The 22,651-nt window shown below is 32.4% G+C and overlaps 1 protein-coding gene across 1 annotated transcript in view; it reads left to right on the top strand.

Moving 5' to 3' along the window:
- The first annotated feature begins 824 nt into the window (after positions 1 to 824).
- The window catches only part of LOC145333551 (zwei Ig domain protein zig-8-like), a 61,512-nt gene continuing 39,685 nt past the window's right edge, over positions 825 to 22,651 (top strand). The window contains exons 1-2 of the mRNA XM_080178718.1: positions 825 to 907; positions 15,205 to 15,245. Coding sequence (XP_080034844.1) covers positions 832 to 907; positions 15,205 to 15,245 — 117 coding nt within the window. The 5' untranslated portion in view covers positions 825 to 831. The remainder of the gene's footprint in view (positions 908 to 15,204; positions 15,246 to 22,651) is intronic.

Below are 22,651 nucleotides of genomic sequence, written 5' to 3'. Positions count from 1 at the left end.
ACTTTTAAAGAATAAAAGTTATTAGGAGTTTTTAAAATAAACTTTTTTTTCAAAATATTTAAGAATTTTTTTTATATTGCCTAAAAAAATGATGTAATACTGGCCTACAATTGGTCAATTTAAATGTATATACATTTGCCTCCCATTGGTAATTTAGTCTGTTTATTGGCCTTTCTTTGGTCATGGTTTTCATGCTAAAGAAAACAAAAATAATTATTATCAAACCGTGTTATAGACAGTTTTCCGTGGTTTTTCAAAATGAAATCCAGTTTTGTTAGGTCAGAGAGGCCGAAGGCCCTGAGTTACAAAAGTGGCTTTAATTTGTGATCTTATTTTAATATGCTTGAAAAATTGTCTGTAATATAATGCTATACATGATTTTTCAGTATAGCTGAGAACCGTTTCTAATCCAGCGGATATTAATCGGTTTCAAAACCATAGTCCCTGTATATCTGTAATATCTATCTCTGTAAAGCTTTGCATAATCCTTGAAATATTACCATCCATAAATTCATATTTCAGTATGGCTGAGAACCGGTTCTGATCCAGCGGATATTAGGCGGTCTCGAAGCCTAACTGAAAGAATTATCAAAAGGAGCCACACTCCCTTTATATCTGTAATATCTATCTCTGTAAAACTTTGCATAATACTTGAAATATTACCATCCATAAATTCATATTTCAGTATGGCTGAGAACTGGTTCTGATCCAGAGGATATTAATCGGTTTCAAAGTCATAGTCTCTTGTATATCTGTAATATCTATCTGTAAAACTTTGCATAATCTTTGAAATATTACCATCCATAAATTCATATTTCAGACCATATAAGAATGAGAGAAATGACATGTATAAAATTGTTAATGTTTTGTCTAATTCTATTTGAAGCCTCCCTCTACCCGGGCCAAGGTGAGTCAATGTAAATTTTTGGTAGTAGTGAAGCTACTCTATAATTCACTTTGTCTGTCCGTCCTTTAGTCTGTAAAGCTATGGAGAAAATGTGATTTTCTCAACTGCTATTTATGATAGGTGGCTGATTTTTCGTATAGATTTCGTATACAAATGGTCAACTAGTAGTAAATTTACTTTGTCCGTAATGATTTAAAATATAAATATTAGAAATAAAAAAAACATGTGAGAAAGTTATTCACACCCATGATTTTTTTGTGCTTCGATATTTATGGATGTTGTCATCCTTGTTAGAATCTTAAATCGAATATTTGGTAGCTACCAACTTTTAGTACTTGTAGCTGTTTTATAAAGGCGACTATTCTATGGCTGTTGACAATTGGTAGCGACTGCAGCTGTTTTTAACATTAATGCGACTTTTTCTTATATTGAAAATGTCCCAAAAATTGGACAACTGCGGCTGCTGCTTTAGAATGTACGCGGTTGCGTATATCGAGCCCCGTTTTTATGTAGCTGTTTAACCCTTAACGGTCGGGGGGGGGGGGGGGGGGGGCGTTGAACGCGTGAAAGATAAAGAGCCCAAACTGCGTGACTTTTTAAGTATGGGTATGACAAATAACTGAGAGTTTGAATTTTTTGAATATCTCCATCCTGGCGGGCACAGGATGCCAGCAAACCTGGCAGGGTCATCCAGGTAAAGAACAAATATATTTATTTTGACTTAAACAAAGCATTTTATCTTACCAAAATACTAAAATATCCTCTAGTAGTACATCCTTATATAAAATACAGGTGTTCAAGTCAATTTCAGGTTCCAGGTATGATCCTGCAGGATCTGATCCTGCAGGTCTCCAGAAATCTTTAAAAGGCTCCTGTGGCCGCAATTTCTGACTTAGAGACTTCAAATTTTAAACTTAGGCTTTTTTTACATGTCTACATAATGTAATAGAATTTCATCCGCCGCCGTTTTCCCACCGACCGCCGACTGCGTTAAACGCCCCCCTCTGGACCGATTAAGGTGCGGCAAGGAGCCCGACTGTTAAGGGTTAAATATACTGAAAAAAATTAACTATATGAATATGCATTGGGCTTAGTCATATGAAGGGGAAAGTGCAGAATTATAATTAAGACGATGACATTTACCGCAGAACCTACAGACCAATCTAAATGCCGTAAGTGTGTAAAAAATTTATAACAGTTTGACTTTAGTATCGGGTTAGATTAATAAAATAACATTTCTTTGTGTTCTAAATATTTCAACGTTACGATTTTTGATAGTAACAACAACAAATTTTTATTTTATTTATTTTCTTAAAAATATAGAAGTTATAGTATCTTATAAATGTTTTCTTTAAAGGCAGTTACACTAGTGCCAACAGTTTTATAATCCTTTGGTTTGAAACTTTGGAGACTTCTATTTAAATTTGATATTAATTTTGTGTATCATCATTGGGGATGTACATCAACTTATCGGCCTTTGTCTTATCCCTTTAGATCCCTATTAGCTACAAATCTTTAGTAACGCATTTCAGGGATCTAAAGGTATAAGACAGTGACCAATAAATTGATGTACGTCCCAAAATTAACCTACTGTAGATTACAAATAAGTTTGGACACTCAACATAAAGTCACCAAAGCTGTTAAGGAATCGAATAAGAAAACTCAAAACATCATCATAAAACTTTGGGGACCAGTGTAATATGCAGCAAAATGTCCCCTCCCACCCTGAACGCATTTCATTTAAGTTTAATTTGCATTCACATTTATCATCATATTTGGCATTTGATGGTCTTTGCCAAGGCAATAACAGCTCTATCATCCAGAGATCCACAGGGATAAGACAATGACCGATAAATTGAGGTACATCCCCAATGATGATACACAAAATTACTTTAGTAGATTACAATTAGTGGTATATTCGTTTGGACACTCAACATAATGATCCAAACTATCAAAATTCTTTAAACTCCCCGAGGTTGTTAAGCCGAAGAATAAGAAACCGTTATCATAAAACATTTGGGACTAGTGTAATAAAAACCCATTGTCCCCTCCCTCTCTGTCTATATACTACTTCAAGGTTAAGGGCGTACGGTGCTATTATTATTTGATTGTCTTGCCAAGCAATAACTGAGAGGGAGGGGACATTGGAATGTTTTTTTTTTGATACAAAGTATATTTTGATAATGATTATTTGTTGGCTTTATAACGTTGGAGACTTTAGAATTTTGATGGGTTGGTTCATTGTAATATACAGAAGGAGTAATATTGTGTATCATAATTGGGGGTGTACATCAATTCATGGCAATTATCATATCCCTTTAGTTTCCTGCAAAAGACTCATATTAGGAAGATAACACTTCATTGTTTAGGTTCATATACAATATAGTTTGTTATAACAAGGATTGTCAAGTTTATAACTAGAGTAGCATTAACAAGATTGTTCGGAGAGAAAACAAACACGAAAAATGCAAGAAATTTTCAAGCTCTTTAATGAATAATTTAATATTGATGACTGAAAGGACATCATCCTCAAAATCAAGATTTGAAATGTTTTTTTTTAACACATTAAAAAGCATTTTTGTATACTTTTCAGGGTAATTTTTATCTTTAACATGTATTAAGCTACATCCATTAAACTGGAGGTCAGCAGCTGACCTCTAAAGTGATAGGTATTGAATTTCTTTTTTTCTAATATTTCTTATTTAAAAAAAACATTAATTTCTACCGTATACTACATTTCATAATAATTAATGCATAAATCCCTTAAAAAATTGTTAATTTATCAGAATCAATCTTTAAAACAAAAGAAAAGTGCAAAAAAATTTGTTTTTTCATTAATTTGTTTTGGATTTGCATATCTTTTTGGTTCACCAGTTTTTACCCAAAATGCTGTTTTTGAGATCTTGTGCTACATTGGTGCTGATTAATAAAAAATCAACGGTGGAAACTTGTAACAAAAAGATGCATCTACATATTAAATTTACGGTAAATTCGTCCCAAATGAATAATGAAGCTGCCATTCTGAAAATTTGGATTTGCCTATTTTTTTGGTTCGCAGTTTAGTTTCAAGTAATAAATAGAAAATAAAAATTACATTTTTTAAATCCAGGATGTTGTTTCTTAATATTTTATGTCTGATTCATAGAATAATTTTCCCAAATATTTATAACCTTCCAGGACCTATAAGAAGCTAATTTGTAAAGGAGAACCATATCGGTTCAGTGGTAAGCGAGAACCTACAGTACAGACAGATATAGTGTTACATTTATATAAGGACTTAGATTTTTTTCTATTTGGGGGTAATGCATGCTCTTAATGTAATTAGTCTAATTAATCCGGATGCAAATATAACTACATTATATTAGGTGGTAAGTACATTGGATACCTAAGAAATGAAGTGCTAATTTGGAAGTTATTTTTTCCAGGAGCGATTCACTCGGGAAGGATTGGTACCCTCCCCAAAATAATAATTAACAATCCCAGGACCTAGCCTATGAGAAGCTAAATTTTAATGGAGAACCATATTGGTTCAGCGGTTAGCAAGATCATATGGTACAGATAGACAAAGATCATGTTACTTTTATGTAAAGATTAATTATATCGAAAGCAGTAATATAAATTTAGACGAAGCCCAATCTGTCCCACTTTGAGCAAGACGATTCTTATATGACGTCATATAAAGGGAAAAGAAAAAGGGAAGGGAGGGGGGGGGAAATCTCTTCAAAAGAGATGGGAGAAAAGGGAATCGTCTTGCTCAAAAATGGGACAAATTGGGCTTCGTCTAAATTTACATTCAAATTTTTTAACTCATCCAAAGTGACTAGACGGACATCTATAATACAAAGTAGAACGATGTCTGTCTGTCTGTCTGTCCGTCTGTCCCTTAAGATCTCGGTAACCACTGAACCAATCGGATTCTACTCTTCAGGATATATACCTATTGGTCCTGTGGTGGTTTTAAGCTATTTTCTTTGGTGGTTAGACACCCCTAACCCCCCTAAAAATGACAAAATCCCCTTCAATTTTTTTTTATTATTTAAAATTAGTAGTGGAGTGGGGGCTTCTCACAAGATACTTAATTTTTTTCTTCTCATTAATTACCTCTTGCGGCAAAGTCCCTAGAGGCTAGGGGCGAGGCCGCTAGTACTCTAATAATATAGTAGTAGCTGCAAACCTACATACAAAAGAAAAAAAATGTAAAAGATTAGCCACAATTTCTTTAATATCTTCTAAGGGATCTTAAAGGATAAGACAATGGGCGAGAAGTTTATGAACATCCCTAATGATAATGAATAAAATTACATCTTCTGTGGATTAAAATTAGTTGTGAAAACATTCACACACTTAACGTAATGAACCAACCAATCAAAATTCAATAAAACTCCCCAAAGTTATTAAGCCAACGAATAAGAAAACGTTATTATAAAACTTTGGGGACAAGTGTTATAAACAGTCCAATGTCCCCTTCCTCCCTGATATCTTGTACATATTTTTTCCCATTGTATATTATATCCTCATACTTAGCTAATCAAGTGTAAGAAAGGCACTTCAAATATGACATGTAAAAGAGTTGGTTTTACAGAGAGCAAAAAAACAATACGTAGCGATGCACTAAAAAATCATGGATATGAACACGGACAAGGAGATTTAAAGAGCATTAGTTAAAATAAAAACTGTTGGTTATTGGAGCAAAAATCAAGAAACCTTTCCAATATATTTCTTATTGTAAAACAATTATTTAATGTGGGGGTGGAGGGGTAGACTTCTTCCTTTCCCCCACCTCAAGGGCCCCTAGAGGCCTCTAGGCGCTTAGCCACTGGTTGACAACATGTTGGTAATTGTTTTAAGTTTACTTCTATAAAATGCTTTGACTCACTCTATTCTACCTCTAATAAAACTGTATATTGTTTTATATACTCTTACATAAACATGTTTCTACTCACTCTATTCTACCTCTAATAAAACTGTATATTGTTTTATATACTCTTACATAAACATGTTTCTACTCACTCTATTCTACCTCTAATATAACTGTATATTGTTTTAAATACTCTTATATAAATGTATTTAGTCACTCTATTTTATCTCTAATATAATGTATATTGTTTTACATACTCTTACATAAATATGTTTATACTTACTCTACTCTACCTCTAATATAACTTTATATTGTTTTACATACTTTTACATCAATATGTTTGTTCTCACTATTTTACCTCTAATGTAACTGTATATTGTTTTACATACTCTTACATAAATGTATGTAGTCACTCTATTTTATCTCTAATATAAATGTATATTGTTTTACATACTCTTACATAAATGTATGTAGTCACTCTATTCTATCTCTAATATAACTGTATTTTGTTTTACATACTCTTACATAAATATGTCTGTACTCACTCTATTCTATCTCTAATATAACTGTATTTTGTTTTACATACTCTTACATAAATATGTTTCTACTCACTCTATTAAACCTCTAATATAACTGTATATTGTTTTACCTACTATTACATAAATATGTCTGTACTCACTCTATTCTAACTCTAATATAACTGTATTTTGTTTTACATACTCTTACATAAATATGTTTCTACTCACTCTATTCTACCTCTAATATAACTGTATATTGTTTTACCTAATATTACATAAATATGTTTACTCACTCTATTTACCTCTAATATAACTGTATATTGTTTTACCTACTATTACATAAATATGTTTCTACTCACTCTATTTTACTTCTAATACAACTGAATATTGTTTTACATACTTTTACATAAATGACATTCTCAGAAATACTTAATATATTAAATAAATGTTTTACATAGTACTATATTCACTTCTTTTCCTTATTCATTTTGTTTGGGGAGGGGGTTGGGGGTGGGTCAAACACTCCCCAATTTTGAATTAAAAAGTTTTTTGAGGGGGTTACTTTGTTCTAGTGGAGAAATTATATTAAAAGGGTTGTGGTAGCCCCCCCAAAATAGTTTAAAGCTTTCTATGACCTATGTATATTAAGCTACATTGCAAAGGAGAACCATTTCGGTTCAGCGGTTAGCGAGATCCTTCGCTTCAGACAGACACATTTTTTATAAGGACTGGCAAATACGCCCCTGAAATCATCTTTCGATTTTGATTTTAAAAAGTAAAACCACCTTAATTTTGATAACTAATTCTGTTGTCCAGGCATTTTTTACAGGGTATGACGTATAAGCTTTGGGTTACTATAGCTCAGCAACTTATTTTCCAAAAACTATAGACTCCAGCAAGACAACAAATAAAATATAATTACAACTTAAATATACATGATTAAACATTGGGTACTTTTTGAGCTCTAGCCTTGCAAACCTTTCTGAAAATGTTCACCACCCACTTTAGGTACATGATTAAATATTAAATGGGGTATTCCAGTCCAGTTTTTTGTTTAGGAATGAATATTTCTTACCCAAGGGAATAAATGATGGACCGATAGGTCATCATTTATTCACGAGGGTAAGAAATATTCATTCCTAAACAAAAAACTGAACAGGAATATCATTCTCATTTAAACAAAAAACTCATTTTTTTTATGCTAAAATGTGGTTTAATTTTGGTTTTTAATTTTCATTTATTTCCCGGCTATGATCATTTTTATCCCTGATATCAAGTTTCTTTTAATAATTAACCCTTTACAGTCGGGCCCCTTGCCGCACCTTAATCGGTCGGGGGGGGGGGGGGGGGCGTTCAACGCCCCCCCTAATATTCTCAGTTCCTATTAGAGCTAGAGGGCTAATTTTTTTTGTGCAAGTCCCCTGTTTGATAATGAATTTCCGACCTTTAATAAGTCTAAGTCAATTTTTGCTTCCTTCACCCTTTTATTTAACAACCTTTGTTTTTAGGTCTTTTTTTATTTAAAAATTTCAAACGGCTGTAATTTTCTTATTTTTGAAGCTAGAAGAAAAATTTTTTCCCAGAAAATGTTTATTTTTATGTAAATTTTACATTAGAAATATCAAAATATAAATTTCAGCGGACGCAGCTGTACTTGGCAGCTGCCAGCCGCCGCAGCCGGCGGTCGGCGGGTAAACGGCGGCGGATCTTCATGAAATTTTAATACGTTATGTAGACATGTAAGAAAAGCTTAAGTTTTAAATTTGAAGTCTCTAAGTCAAAAATTGCGGCCACAGGAGCCTTTTAAAGATTTCTGGAGACCTGGAGGATCAGGACCTGCAGGATCATACCTGGAACCTGAAAGTGACTTGAACACCTGTATTTCATATAAGGATGTACTACTAGAGGATTTTTTAGTATTTTGGTATGATAAAATGCTTTGTTTTAGTCAAAAAAATATTTTTGCTCTTTACCTGGATGACCCTGCCAGGTTTGCTGGCATCCTGTGCCCGCCAGGATGGAGATATTAAAAAAATTCTAACTCTCAGTTATGTGTCATACCCATACTTAAAAAGTCAAGCAGTCTGGGCTCTTTATCTTTCACACACAGAAAATGAGATAGAAAAAACCGGATGGGGGGGCGTTCAACGCCCCCCCCCCCCCCGACCGTTAAGGGTTAATAAAAATTCAAAAATCTTCCAAAAAAATTTGAAAATCTTCTAAAAATGACTACCTCGGGGAAATAAATGGTTACCTCCGGGAAATAAATGAATATTTACATCCACTATTTAAGGGGTTGTTTATATGGGAATGACTATTTTCCTATAAAATTAAATGTTCAAAACCTTAATATGCGATGCTGTAAAATGCATTAGTATCAAGAAAACTTATCTTGATGATTCTAAGATTACAATTTGTAAACTTTACCCTGGAATATTCTCACAGAAACATACATCGTAAAGGAAAGGGACATTAGGCTGTTTATTAGTATTAGTATTCCCCACAGTTTTAAAACGTTTTCTTATTAGTTGTGGAGACTTTTATTGAATGTTTTTGGTTAGTTTAATAAGTTTAGTATAAAAACGTTTCAACCATTAATTGTTTTCTACAGAAGGGGTAATTTTTATATATCATGTTGATTCATCGGCCATTGTCTTATCCCTTTACATCCATGAACAGACATTCAGACACACACATACACATGAATCCTACTCAAACCCTCACAGACAAAAACCTACACATAGGGATTAAAAGTTCATTACTTTGATCTTCTCTCTTACAAATATACACAGGGCGACATTTTCCACAACACAATGTTCGTCTTCAACTTTTTATACCCTTTTTTTTCAAACATTTAAGTTTGCACAAATTTAAAAAGAATAAAGATAAGGGGGCATTGGGCTGTTAATTACACTAGTCCCCAAAGTTTTATAATAGCGTTTGTTATTCGTTGAACTTTTACTATATTTGATTGGTTGGTTCTTATAGATGCATGTCCAAACGTTTCACCTAACAAATATAATCTACAGAAGGGTCAATTGTCTTTTCCATTTAGATCCCTGAAGAAATTTAAATTTAAAAATAAACATTATTTTAGATTTTTCGGGAAGGGGGTGGCGTTGGGTGTTACTTAACAAACAATAGGATATTACTCGCCGTTTGTTTATTTGTTGTTTTATTCTTGGTGGTGTATTTTGAACTGCTCTAGAAAAAGTATTTTCCTTATATTTTAAAAAAATTAATTTGTATTTTTGGGGTAGTCTTTAGTCGTTTTTTGGAATGGTTCATACTCATATAATTAGTAGCGAAACTATGTCTGCCCGTCCTTCATTTAGTATGTCAGTCAGTCCGTAACGCAGTAGAGGATAATTGATTTTCTCGTCTGCTGTTTGAGATAGAAGGCTAAAGATTTCCATCATTATGGAGCATTATTTAACTGCATTTTGACAGGATTTCGGATATTTTTTATATTGTTCACATTTTTTCCCAAACTTTATTTTAGAATATGATTTTTTTGAATTTTGAAAAACTAACCTACTGTGTTGCTAAAAAGGATTTACATCTGTAAATTAAAAAGTGTTGTCTGCAACATGTCTGTTGTTTATCTTTCATTAGAATAGAAAAAGCTGATGGGTTAAGAAGAAAAACTAAAATAAGTCACTAGAGTTGAGGAACAACATTGAGAGCAAAACTGCAAATAAAAATATGAAATGTAATATACGAGAAGTAGATTTTTTTCAGTTTTGACTACAAAAAAGGTGAAAATCATTGATATACGGAATGGAGGGGACATTGTGCTATCTATTACACTAGTTCCAAATGTTTAATAATAACGTTTACTTGTTCGTTGGCTTAACAACTTTTGTGACATTAAAATTTAATTTTGACTAGTTGGTTCACTAAGATGAATTTTCAAACGTTTCAACACCTAATTGTAACTTACAGAATGGGTGATTTTGTGCATCTTCATTGGGGATGTTTATCAATTTAATGGCTATTGTCTTATACTTGAGATCCCTGCCTTCCATATCAAGTCGTTCAAAGAGTTTCCTTTTATTTTTTTTACGTTTAAAGCCAATCATCCCACTTTAAAAAGTCTGAATCTTTGTTGATGAAATAAACAAGAAGGCCTAAAAATTATATTTGTTTTTATTACAGGGATTCATATCTTCTGAAAAAATAAACTGCAGTAAGAATGATTTATAAGAAAATCTTTGTTTACCTAATGGATGTAGAATAAACGTGGATAATATGCCAGAGGAAAAATTAGGTTGCTATTGGTTAGTTCGTTCATCCAATAGAAGAGAATGGGGTAAAGGGGTTGGATGTGGGGGATCGTTATTTTAGCCAGCTACAAGTTTCACTTTATCCAAGCATAAATATATCTGTTGTTTACTTTTTACAACAAAAAGTATTTTTAAATTCCATAATTCAAATCTCTATGCAACAGAAAAGTAAACATACTCAGACAGATTTACTGCTAAAATCCTAAAATATTTTCTGCACTTCAAGTTGGTATGTATTTCTGTAATGCTCATGTAGTTTTCTATATTGGTTTTTAGTTTGCTCCACCTCTCTCTTTCAGCAGATGCATATGTATCTTCGGCAAATGGAAATAACGGGTAAAAAATATTGGGAACGATGTCATTATTGATTTTACCGAATCACTCACGTCATCATCATCATAAGGCCAGGGATCTATTGGGATTAGGCATTGTTCTAGAACTTGACATGTATCCTCAATGATGATATATAAAGTTACCACTTCTGAAGGTTAAAATTTGTGGACATTAGTTTGTACACTCCCTGAGGTTGTTGAGCCAACGAATAAGAAAATGTTAATAAACAGCCCAATGTCCCCTTCCCTTTCTGCATCATTAGGCAGTTATAGATAACAACTGAATGATTCAAAGATAATTTAGTGGTCAAATTGAAGTAAAGGATTGCAATCAGTTGTTTTAGAGGAGTTTCGTTAGGTTAAATGTAACGAAAGTTTGATAAAAACAATTTACCCAATTTATAATCGTGGTTTACTTTTTTCTGTATGTTATACCTTACACCTAAACATAAGGTTCAACCAACACTATTAATTCTGCTTATGGGAAAAATTGAAAACTTTGGAGACTAGTGTAATAAACAGCCCAATGTCCCCTCCCTCCCTGACATATGGTACAACCAACACTATTAATTCTGCTTATGGGAGAAATTGAAAACTTTGGGGACTAGTGTAAAATGTTCAAATGTCCCCTCCCTCCCTGAACACAAGGTACAACCCACACTATTAATTCTGCTTATGGGAGAAATTGAAAAAGTTTTTACACATCATTTTTCAAATGTAATATCGAAAAAAAATATTCTTGTATAACCATATTTTTAAAACTTTTAAATTTAATAATACCTTGCAATGAATAGTACGATACATTCCCTTAGTATGGCTTAGATTCCGTTTTTTGCCATACAGAAAACTCATGTATAGCATCATATGACAAACAATTTTCCATGAATATGATAATAAAAATCATAATATTAAATTTTGTGAGCCGTGGCCTTCAGACTCTCGGGGCTAACAAAACTAGTTTTATTCTTTCCTGATTTCTTTTTATTAATTATATTCGCAGTAAAGCTTTATATATTATAATGTGATAAATAACTATATTTAAAGTACAGAATCTGCGCTAGTAATTAAACCCGGGATCAAAAGATTTTAGCCGATAATTGTACATCCCCATTGATGATATACAAAATTACCTCTACTGTAGAATACAGTTAGTGGTTAAAACGTTTAGACACTCAACTAAAGGGACCAACCAATTAAACAATCAATAAAAGTCACCAAGGTGTTAAGCCAACTAATATGAAAACATTATTGTAAATATTTGGGGACTAACATAAACAGGCAAATGTGACCTTCTTCACTGAATTTAACTTTATTTTGGTTCTAATTGGCCTAGTCATCAAATATTTTTTGTTTGTCATGTTTGTTGTTATGAATGAGTGTAATCTACATAAAGGGTAATTTTGTGTATCATCATTGGGGATGTACATCAATTTATTGACCATTGTCTTATCCCTATTGACTTTGTTACCCAATATATTTTGTGTTTTGTCATGTTAGTTGTTTTGAGAATGGGTTATTTTGTGTATCATCATTGGGGATGAACATAAATTTATCTGCCATTGTCTTATCCCTAATGACCTTGTCATCCAATATTATTTTGTGTTTTGTCATGTTAGTTGTTATGAGAATGAGTTTTGGTGTTTGCAAAAATATAATTAGCAACCTAACACTTCAAACTTTAAAAGCTAAAAAAACTGCCCATGAAGAGAGAACTATTTTAGGATATATTTACTAGTTTTCTTCATACCTTCATTTTTAGGAATTGATAAAAAGATGCCTCGCTTATAGTTTTATACCTTGTTGTTCTAGGAATCATTATTAAAAATCTAATTAACAACTTAACACTTCAAACTTTATAAGCTAAAGAAAGCTGACCCAACAAGAGGGATATATTTTACGATATCTTTACTATTTTTCTTACATACTTATAAAGCTCATTCTTTTATTTTAATAAGAGTAGAAATAATTGTAAGTTTTTTCTTTTTAAAACAACTTTTTTTATGATACGATTATCCTATTCATCTGTTTATTTTTTTAATGATTCCTAGGACAACAAGGTATAAAATTATAAGCGGGGCATCTCTATAATCGAATCATAAAAATGTAAGTATGTCGTTTTACTGTATCTTGAATTAAAGCAATTTTTCAACACATTTTGTACAGTTTTGTTTAAATTAATGTTTTGTTTATCAAGTTCTGACACTCCTTACTTTTAATTTTGAAGCTACACAGTATGGATGTTGTCATCCTTGTTATGTGTTGAAATAGTCATGCTTATGTATAAAACATATCCTTATCCTTGAGCGACTAAACCATTTTCTGTGAAGTATTTTGTTACAAAGATTGTCTCAACTAATGTGCATTCGTCTTCTAGAAATAGACGCAGGGATCTAAAGGGATAAGACAATGGCCGATAAATTGACATACATCTCCAATGATTACCACTTCTGAAGAATACAATTAGTGGTTGAAACGTTTGGAAACTCAACTTAATAAACCAACCAATGAAAAGTTGTTAAGAAAACGAATAAGAAAACGTTATTTTAAATCTTTGGGGACTTTGTAATAAACAAACCATTGTCCACTCCCTTCCTGAGAAGGACACCAGACATTAAGAATTAGACCCAAGAAAACTAACGCCAGACATTAAGAATTAGACTCAAGAGAACTAATTAAGTTAGAAATATAAAACTGATAGAAATTTAAATGAAAGGCCATAAGAATGGATATATTATTACTTGGATCCTACACCAGATTTTCATGTTCTCTAATAAAGTGAAACTTGTAGCGTGCTAAAATAACGATACTATATTTCAATCTCCTTTACCCCATTTCTTTACCTCCCCTTCTACTGGATGAATGAACTGAACAATAAACGAGTTCCAAGTTAAAAAGCTATTTTTGACGATAATTTTTACCATTTTAAGTTATGAACCGCAAGGCAAACCAACTCATAAGCCATTAATATATTGTAAATAAAAATATTTTTTTTTAAATGTCATCAATGGATGTAGAATATAGGTTGATATTATGACAGGATAAAAATTGTAGTCAATTTATGTTGTTAGATCCCTTGTCATTTATTCATCATTTGGTTCATCCAATAGTAGAGTTAGGGATGATGTAAATGGGGGGGGGGGGGGGGATGGGGAGGATCGTTATTCTAGCCCGCTACAACTTCATTAGGGTTCATGATAGTCTGGTGTAAGATCCAAGTAATAATAAATCTATTATGACAACACAAAATATTCGCGACATGCCTACTTCTTAACCCATTAGTAACTAAAGATGCAATAATCAGACAGTAAACTCCTTAATTTCAGAGATCTAAAGGGATAAGACAATGGTCGATAAATTTATGTACATCCTTAATGATGATACACAAAATTACCCCTTCTTTAGGGTACAATTACAATTAGTTGTTGAAACTTTTGTTCCAAAACTTAATGCACCAACCAATCAAAATTCAATAAAAGTCCCCAAAAGTTGTTAAGCAATTGAATAAGAAAACATTATCATAAAAGTTTTGGGACTAATGTAATAAATTTACCCTCCCTCCCTGACTTAATTTGCATTAAATTTGTCTCACAGACTACTTTGCAAAAATAAACCTTTTAAAATATAAAAACCTGCAATTTTTTTGCCAAGTTTGTTTTGATTTAGATTTTCTTTAAACAAGGATATCATCATCTTGAAGTAATGGATATAGGATATACGTGGATATATTGACAGTGTAAAATTTGTCCGAAATTTATGTTGCTATTATGGACCTCATTTATTGTTCAGTTTATCCATTCAGTAAGAAGGGAGGGGTTTTAGTAAATGGGATTTATGGGGGGTATTGCTATCTTAGCAAGTCACAAATGAATTATTTGGTAATAGTCAGAGGGCTTGACAGCAGCACATTTATCTTCGGCTCTGTTTTGGCTGAATATGGCTGCAGTTTAATTACAAACTGCGGCTGTAAGGGGTTTCGGCAGTGTTATTGACATTTTGGTAGCTGAGCTACGACCCTAGAGGCCTCTAAGTCGGAGTAGTCGACTCCAATATTCAACTTTATTTTTAAAAGAAAAGTATAAGGTATATGTTTTGGGATATTTTTTTCTATGAGCGATTATTCTTAGCAGGATGGTGTGTACCCTTCCCAAAAATAATTATAAACCAGGACCTATAAGAAGATACATTGTAACGAAGAAGCATGTTGTTCTGCGGTTAGCGAGATCCTTTAGTACAAACAGGCAGACAGACAATATGATACTTTTATATAAAGATAATTTGCAGCTAACTCTAGTATTTATTTTAGGTGACAACAAGGTTGCACTTCCAGCTGATCTTGATTATCAGGTAAATAATTGCATCGTATTATTAACAGCTTTCCGCGGTTATCAAAATGAAATATGAAAGATTTAAACTAGATTTGTTAGCCCTGTTGATCTTGATTATCGGGTAGAGTTCATTTCCAGTATGGCTTCCAAACCGATTAATGTCTTAATATGACAATTTTTGTGCATTCAGCTGATTTATTCTATGTTTAATTTCTGATTTTCGATTTAAACTTGTCATTATAGCATAACAAATTACCAGAGATAGATAAAAAGTTTGGCAAGTTCTTTAATTAAAAAGTATACAGATAGTGCAATGACAAACTTTTTTTTTCGACAATATAGCGAGCTCTGTAGAGGGTTAATTGTATGACAATATATAGGAAGTTATGCATGAAGGAAAGGGATATTGGGCTGTTTATTACACTGGCCCATAAAAAAATAAGATCACGCGTTTCAATATTTATTGACTTTTGGAACTTTTATTGAATTTTGATTGGTTGGTTCATTAAGTTGAAGCAATTTTTGTACATCAATTTATCTTATCCCTTTAGTTCTCTGAAGATTTGTAAATCATAGCCTAATAATAATCGCAAAGCCCTAGAATTTTCTCGAAAAAAGGAATAAAATTGGTCTATTATAAAACTAGACTATTCAAATATCTTATGGGAAAGTAGGGTTTACCCCCTTCAAACCTTTAAAAACTTTTAATCCCCCCCCCCCTTAAAGTCAAAAAGCTTGGACATCTTTGGTTTCTTATTAATTTGTATGTTCTTTAATTCTTCTACTACATGTGAGTACTAAAAGGACTGTACATTAAAAAATTATCTTTCATATGATATCCTAATTTTTCTCAACTCTCCTAGAAGCCTCTCGGGGCACTAAAGTTGGGAGGGAAAAGGCGAATTCCAACCCCCACCCATTTTAAAAAGAAACAGTAAAAAAAATAGGTAAAAACCTTCTCTGGACCTTTGAGAAGCTTCACTCTAAAGGAGAACCATATCTGTTCAGCAGTTAGCGAGATCCCTCGCTACATGCAGACAAAAAAAGTTTACTACTTTATATATTAGGATAAGTCTACACTACTATATGAGAGTGCAAGGACTATATATTGAAAAATGAGCTTTCATATGATATCCACCAATTTTTCACAACTCTTTTTATCACATTTATTCTTATGAAGATAAATTATGATACCTCAACCCAGCCCACTAGCTAACAGGGAAGGAGGGAACATTCGGCTGTTTATTGCACTAGTCCCCAAAGTTTTATAGTAGCATTTTCTTTTTTTAGGCTTAACAACTTTTGGACATTGCAGAATTTTGATTGGTTGGTTCATTAAATTAAGGTTCCAAACCTTTCAACCAATAATTTTAATCTATAAAAGGGTTAATTTTGTGTATCATTATTGGAGATGTACAACAATTTAGCGGCCATTGTCGTATCTCTTTAACCCTGATTAGCTATAATATTATATAAACAAACCTTAACAGGGTTTAAAGGGATAAGGCATTGATGTACATCACCAATGATGATACACTAATTTACTTCTACTAAAGATTATAATTAGTGGTATAAATGACACCCAACTTAATGAATCAAGTCCTAAAAATTGTTGAGCCAACGAATAAGAAAACGTTATTATAAAACTTTGGGAACTAGTGTAACAAATAGCCCATTGCCCTAAGAATCTTAAGGGATAAGACAATGGCTGATAAATTTATATAAATCCAAAAAACTACCCCAGCTGTAGATTACAATTATTGGTTGAAACGTTTTGTCACTCAACCTAATGAATCAATCAACCAATCAAATTTCAATAAAAATCCCCAAAGCTGTTAGGACAATGAATAAGAAGACATTATTATAAAACTTTGGGGACTAGTATAATAAACAGCCCAATGTCCCCTCCCTCCCTGAGCTTTATATGTACTTTTCCAGTACAAAACAGATATTCATAACACACACATACACACACACATACACATACACACACATACACACACACACACACACACACACACACACACATACACACATACACACAAACACACACATATAATGCAAAACTTTTAGTTTTATTCATTTTTATTTAATAAAATCTTATTACAACAAAAAAAAAACAAGTTTTCAACAAAGTTTTAAAAAAAATTGTTTAAAAGAAAGCTTTTCTTACTTACGTCCTTTCGTCCGTCCATAACGGTTAGCTCTTTTCGTTAGTTTATACATTATTATAGGTATTAATTTTAAACTTGGCATGGCCATGATGATTCCTTTAACAATTGGGTACGATTTAGGAAGTATAGAAACATAAAAATCATTACCAGAAAGTCCATTTAAAACTTGCTGATTTCTAACAAATAATTTTATGTATTATGAAATTATCCTATTTATCTGATTCCTAGGACAACAAGGTACACTAGTATAAGTCATGTTAGTACAATCTCATTGATATTAAAAGCACCTAACAGTATTTTAGGTGTATTATTGTCCTATTACAAAGAGTTTTGAAATGGTGATTCATAAGTGAAGTATCGAATGGAATTCAACTCATAAACTTCACATATCATACATTTTATTTATCGAAGTATCTTCATCAAATTTTCCCTAAGACTTTGAAATAATAATTTTTCTTTTATATATTTACTAAAAGTTAAGTTTCTCTATGTGTTTAATGATATGTTTGTCCTCGTTTTTAGTAGCGAAGCTACTCTATAAATCACAATGTCCGTCCGTCTGTCCGTCTGTCCGTCCGTCCGTAATTATTGAATTGGGGGAAACGTGATTTTCTCGGCTCCTATAAAAGATAGAGAGCTGAAATTTTTTGACAACATTCCCATCATTAGGGAGCACAATTAACTATAAAACATCAATGGCGGTCGGACTGCTTTTTAGCAGGTTTTAGGCAATTTTTTATATTTTCCAAATTTTCCCCATATCTTTGGTGTTTATGGTCCGATTTTCAAAATTTTTCAGTTAAAGATATCAAAATTAAATTTCCCGTCATTTGAAGAAAACAACAATGACGGTCAGACTGCCTTTTTGCAAGTTTTTGGCTATTTTTATATTTTTCACATTTTCCCCCATATCTTTGGTGTTTATGGTCCGATTTTCGAAATTTTTTCAGTTAAAGATATCAAAATTAAATTTCCTGTCGTTTGAAGAAAACAACAATGACTGTCAGACTGCCTTTTTGCAGGTTTTTGGCTATTTTTGTATTTATCACATTTTTACCCATATCTTTTGTGTTTATAGTCCAATTTTCAAACATTTTTCAGTTAAAGATATTAACATTAAATTTCTGGTGTTTTAAGAAAAGAAACAATGGCGGCCAAACTGCCTTTTAGCAGGTTTTTGGCTATTTTTATATGTTTGACATACTTCCCCATATCTTTGGTATTTTTGGTCCAATTTTAAAACTTTTTTGCATTGACAGTTTCAAATTTTTTTCCCCCATTGTTATGTGCATCTAGTATGTAATTTACTTTAACCGTCTTCATCATACAAAATAAAACAAGGTTTCGTGTTTATTTTCTCTAATAAATCTATTCTTGATTTTAATAAATACACTTTAAATCAACTTCTACGTATTCCCATCCACAATTTTTTGTGCTTCGCTACTTATGGATGTTGTCATCCTTGTTGTTCTTGTATTTCATAATTTTTCTTACTTTTATTCAATTTATCCTATGAATTTATTTGGTAGTACGTGCTATACAGGAATAAGGTATAACCAACAAGCGAGATAAATATTTGGGGGGCAAATGAAGAGGTCGTCAATTTTACGATGTGTTGCCCCCCAACGACAACTGAAAAACACGTATAGGTTTCGTGATTTATTTCCGATTTAATTTTGTTATTGGTAGAAGCTGCGTGCTATAGCAGTGTTTAATATTTTTTTAAGTGAAGCTTTTCTATAATAAGGGTCCGTGCGTCCGGGACAGATAGCTTATTTTCGTTAACCCTTACAGATCGGGCCCCAATTCCCACCTTAATAGATCGGGGGGGGGGGGGGGGCTCCTGGTACAGATAAAGACTTAAAATTTTTTTTCTGGTGGTTCATGGGTATTTTTAGAGAAAATTACTTTTTCTAGTCATAGCAGTCAGACCGCTCCTTAGCCGCTTTTTAGCGGCCAGCCGCTAAATTTTAAAACAGCTGTAGAGCGGCCAATTTTGCAGCTAGGATGACAAAATTTTAGGACGAACTTTTATTTTTCATAACAAAAAAATTACTATTTCTGATCATCGCCGAAAAACGGCAAATAACGGAAACCGCCATTTTCGGCGGTTACGGCGGTAAAACGGCGGTTGGCGGCGCAAATTAATAGTTTTATCTGTTTATTATTGCTCAAGGATTTACCAAAAAAAATTATAGGTCTCTAGCTGTGATAGAATCCACGATATTCATGATTTATATCTGTAGTAAAAGCCGGACAAAAATCGGTCATAAAGTCGGTCAGGGAGCGGTCAAACGGTCATAACACCACTTTTCTCAGAAGGTCATTGATATCTAAGTATTCACTAAAAAAATTTTAGGTTTCTACCTTATACACAAAAGTCATAATGTAGAAATTAAGATTTATTTAGAATTTTTTCTAATTTTTTTTGCTACCAAACCGACTTTGACCGGACACCACGACCGACACAGACCAGATATCCTAATAAAATCAACTCTTGCCGACGTATAATTACTAAACTTAAAAAGTCATGAAGTTACAGCTCTCCATCTTACCTACACAAAAAATGAGATTAAAAAAACTAGAGGGGGGGGGGCTCTTTGAGCCCCCCCCCCCTCCGATCTGTAAGGGTTAATTTAGGCATGTTAGAATTGTCCTAACGATTTTAAACTTTGTATTGTGATTCATGTATTAGTAAATAGGAATTTATAATCAATACCAGAATGTCCGTCCGTCTATTTTAAACATGTTGATTTTTTACAATATATTTTTATGTGATCTAATTATCCGATTGTACTGATTTTTGGTATACTGATTCCTGGGACAACAAAGAACAATACTACAAGCAAAGCAACTCTATAACCAAGTCCTAAAAATGTAAGTATGTTCATAAACATTATCCTGTATCAAGAAGTTTTTCAACTAATTTAGTCACAATTTTGCTTAGACTCTTATTCATTTATATTCTGATTTTTCAGTTCAGACACTATACAAGTGTTAATGTCCGTTTATCCTACCAATTCAGAGCTTCGCTTTTATGGATGTTGTCATCCTTGTTTCTCCAATAATCTTCATCTAATGAAGGGAAAACTTTGTTTGTCATACTTAAAGGTTTTCATTGATTTATACATCTATCTTCCATTGTATTTTACCTAAAAGGATCTAAAGGGATAAAACAATGGCAGATAAATTGTGTACATCCCCAATGATGAATGATGATCCACAAAATTACCCCTTTTTGTAGAGTACAATTAGTAGTGGAAACGTTTGGACACTTAAATTTATGAACTAACCGATCCAAATTTAAGACAAGTCGCAAAAGATTTATAATAAACAGCCCAATGTCCCCTCCCTCATTTGATTAATAGCTATGGAGGGGTGGAGGGGGGGGGAGGTGTGTATCAATTACCTTATGTGGGATTTTGTTGGCATCTTTGATAAACATGTATTTCTATTTTGAATATTCTTAAAAATCTCAAGGTTGGATAGGTATTACACTAGTCCCCAAAGTTTTATAATAATGTTTTCTTATTCGATAGCTTAACAACTTTGGGAACTTCAGTGAATTTTAATTGGTTGGTTTATTAAGTTGAATGTTTTAACGTTTCAACTACTATGCTTAATCTACAGAAGGGGTAATTTTTGGTGCTGTACCTCAGTTTTTTGGCCATTGTCTTATCCCTTTAGATCCCTGATTTTGAATCCTCTTAAGATCTCAAGGTTTCAAGTTTGGTCTGGTAACATGTTTTAAATAATATGCATTCTGGTCGCGGCAATATCTCTCTCATATATAAAATGCCATTAACTAAAGGAAAGAGGGGGGGGGGGCACCCCTCATAAAATGCCATCAACTAAAGGTTACTTTGATCCATTTTATCCTTTGAACATTATTCATCAGCTTACAGATACTCTAAAAAATATTTTTTTTTTATTTAGGTAATATTTAGATTCTGACATAAGGAAAAAGGATAAGAGGATGAATACTCACCCCTTTTTCATGGTAAAATACTACTTCCCCATCCCTAAATTTAGAAGCAGACGAAAATCAAAAGCCGCCCAGGGCTTTTTGTAAGTCAATCATAAATAATAATGTGAATAAAAAGAAAAGCGATATTTAGCAAACAGCCGTGGGCGGTCAGAATCAGCTGAATGTTCATTATGAAAAAAATTTCCCCCTTTTTAGAAATAGAAGGATTCATCTTTCATGAACAAATTTTTTTAAATAAAAATAAAATTCTATGTAATTTTTAATTAAAACATTAAAACGAAAATATCAAATCTAATATTCTTGCCCTAAATATGGAAATAGTAAAAAGTAAAAAAATATTTTTTAAAATAATTTTTAATCCTCCCATTTGAAAAGTAGTGGAATAGCAATAAATTTTAGCGCAGCAACAGCGCTGAGTAGGCCTCTAGGCCCACTGCCTATTTTCGTCTTCTAGTTGCTTCAATTCCTCTCTTTTATTTTTTTCTCTATGGATTCTGAGGAGTTGAAACGTTTAGACATTGCTAATTGTTGAAAAGTTTAGGCACTACTAATGGTAAATCCACAAATTTATATTTAATGAAAGTACCCAAAAGTTGTTGATCCACAAATTTATAAAACTTTGGGTACCCCTAACTTTAGATTTATTATAGAGTTAGTAAAATAGTTTTTTTCCGTATTGCTTCGAAACCGATTAACATCCGGTGGTAAAGAACCGGTTCTCAGCCATACTGAAAAATTATGTCTAGCATCATATGATATCCAATTTTTCACGAATATATACCAGAGTAAAAATCATAAAATTAGCGCTGGGGCTAATAAAATAGGGTTTAATTTTTTTTTTCTAAATTCAATATCTGAGGATAGCTGTCTATAATATGATGCGAAAAATAATTATTATTCTTTATTTGTGTAAAAAAATGAATACTTGAAAGAAATTGATTTATTTTTTTACAGTGTGTATAAAGTTTTAAGGATATATGTTCTTCCGTTGTGGAAAGTTAAGTAATTGTAGACAGAGGCATCTAAAGGGATAAGACAATGGCCGATAAATTGATGTACATCCCCAATGATGATACATAAAATTACTCCTCATGTAGATTACAATTAGTTGTTAACAAGTTTAAACACTCAACTTAATGAACCAACAAATAAAATATTTTTAATAGTCCCCAAAGTTGTTGTGCCAACGAACAAGAAATTGTTATAAAAATCACCATACAAAGTCAGAAATCTATAGGACAATTCTAAAACGTATAAATTAAT

Source organism: Acartia tonsa, chromosome 2 (genome assembly GCF_053477335.1).
Source record: "Acartia tonsa isolate MP-2025a chromosome 2, ASM5347733v1, whole genome shotgun sequence".
NCBI classification, from domain to species: Eukaryota; Metazoa; Arthropoda; class Copepoda; order Calanoida; family Acartiidae; genus Acartia; species Acartia tonsa.
The sequence above is the reverse complement of the archived record's forward strand: the minus strand, read 5'-3'. Positions and strand labels throughout refer to the sequence as shown.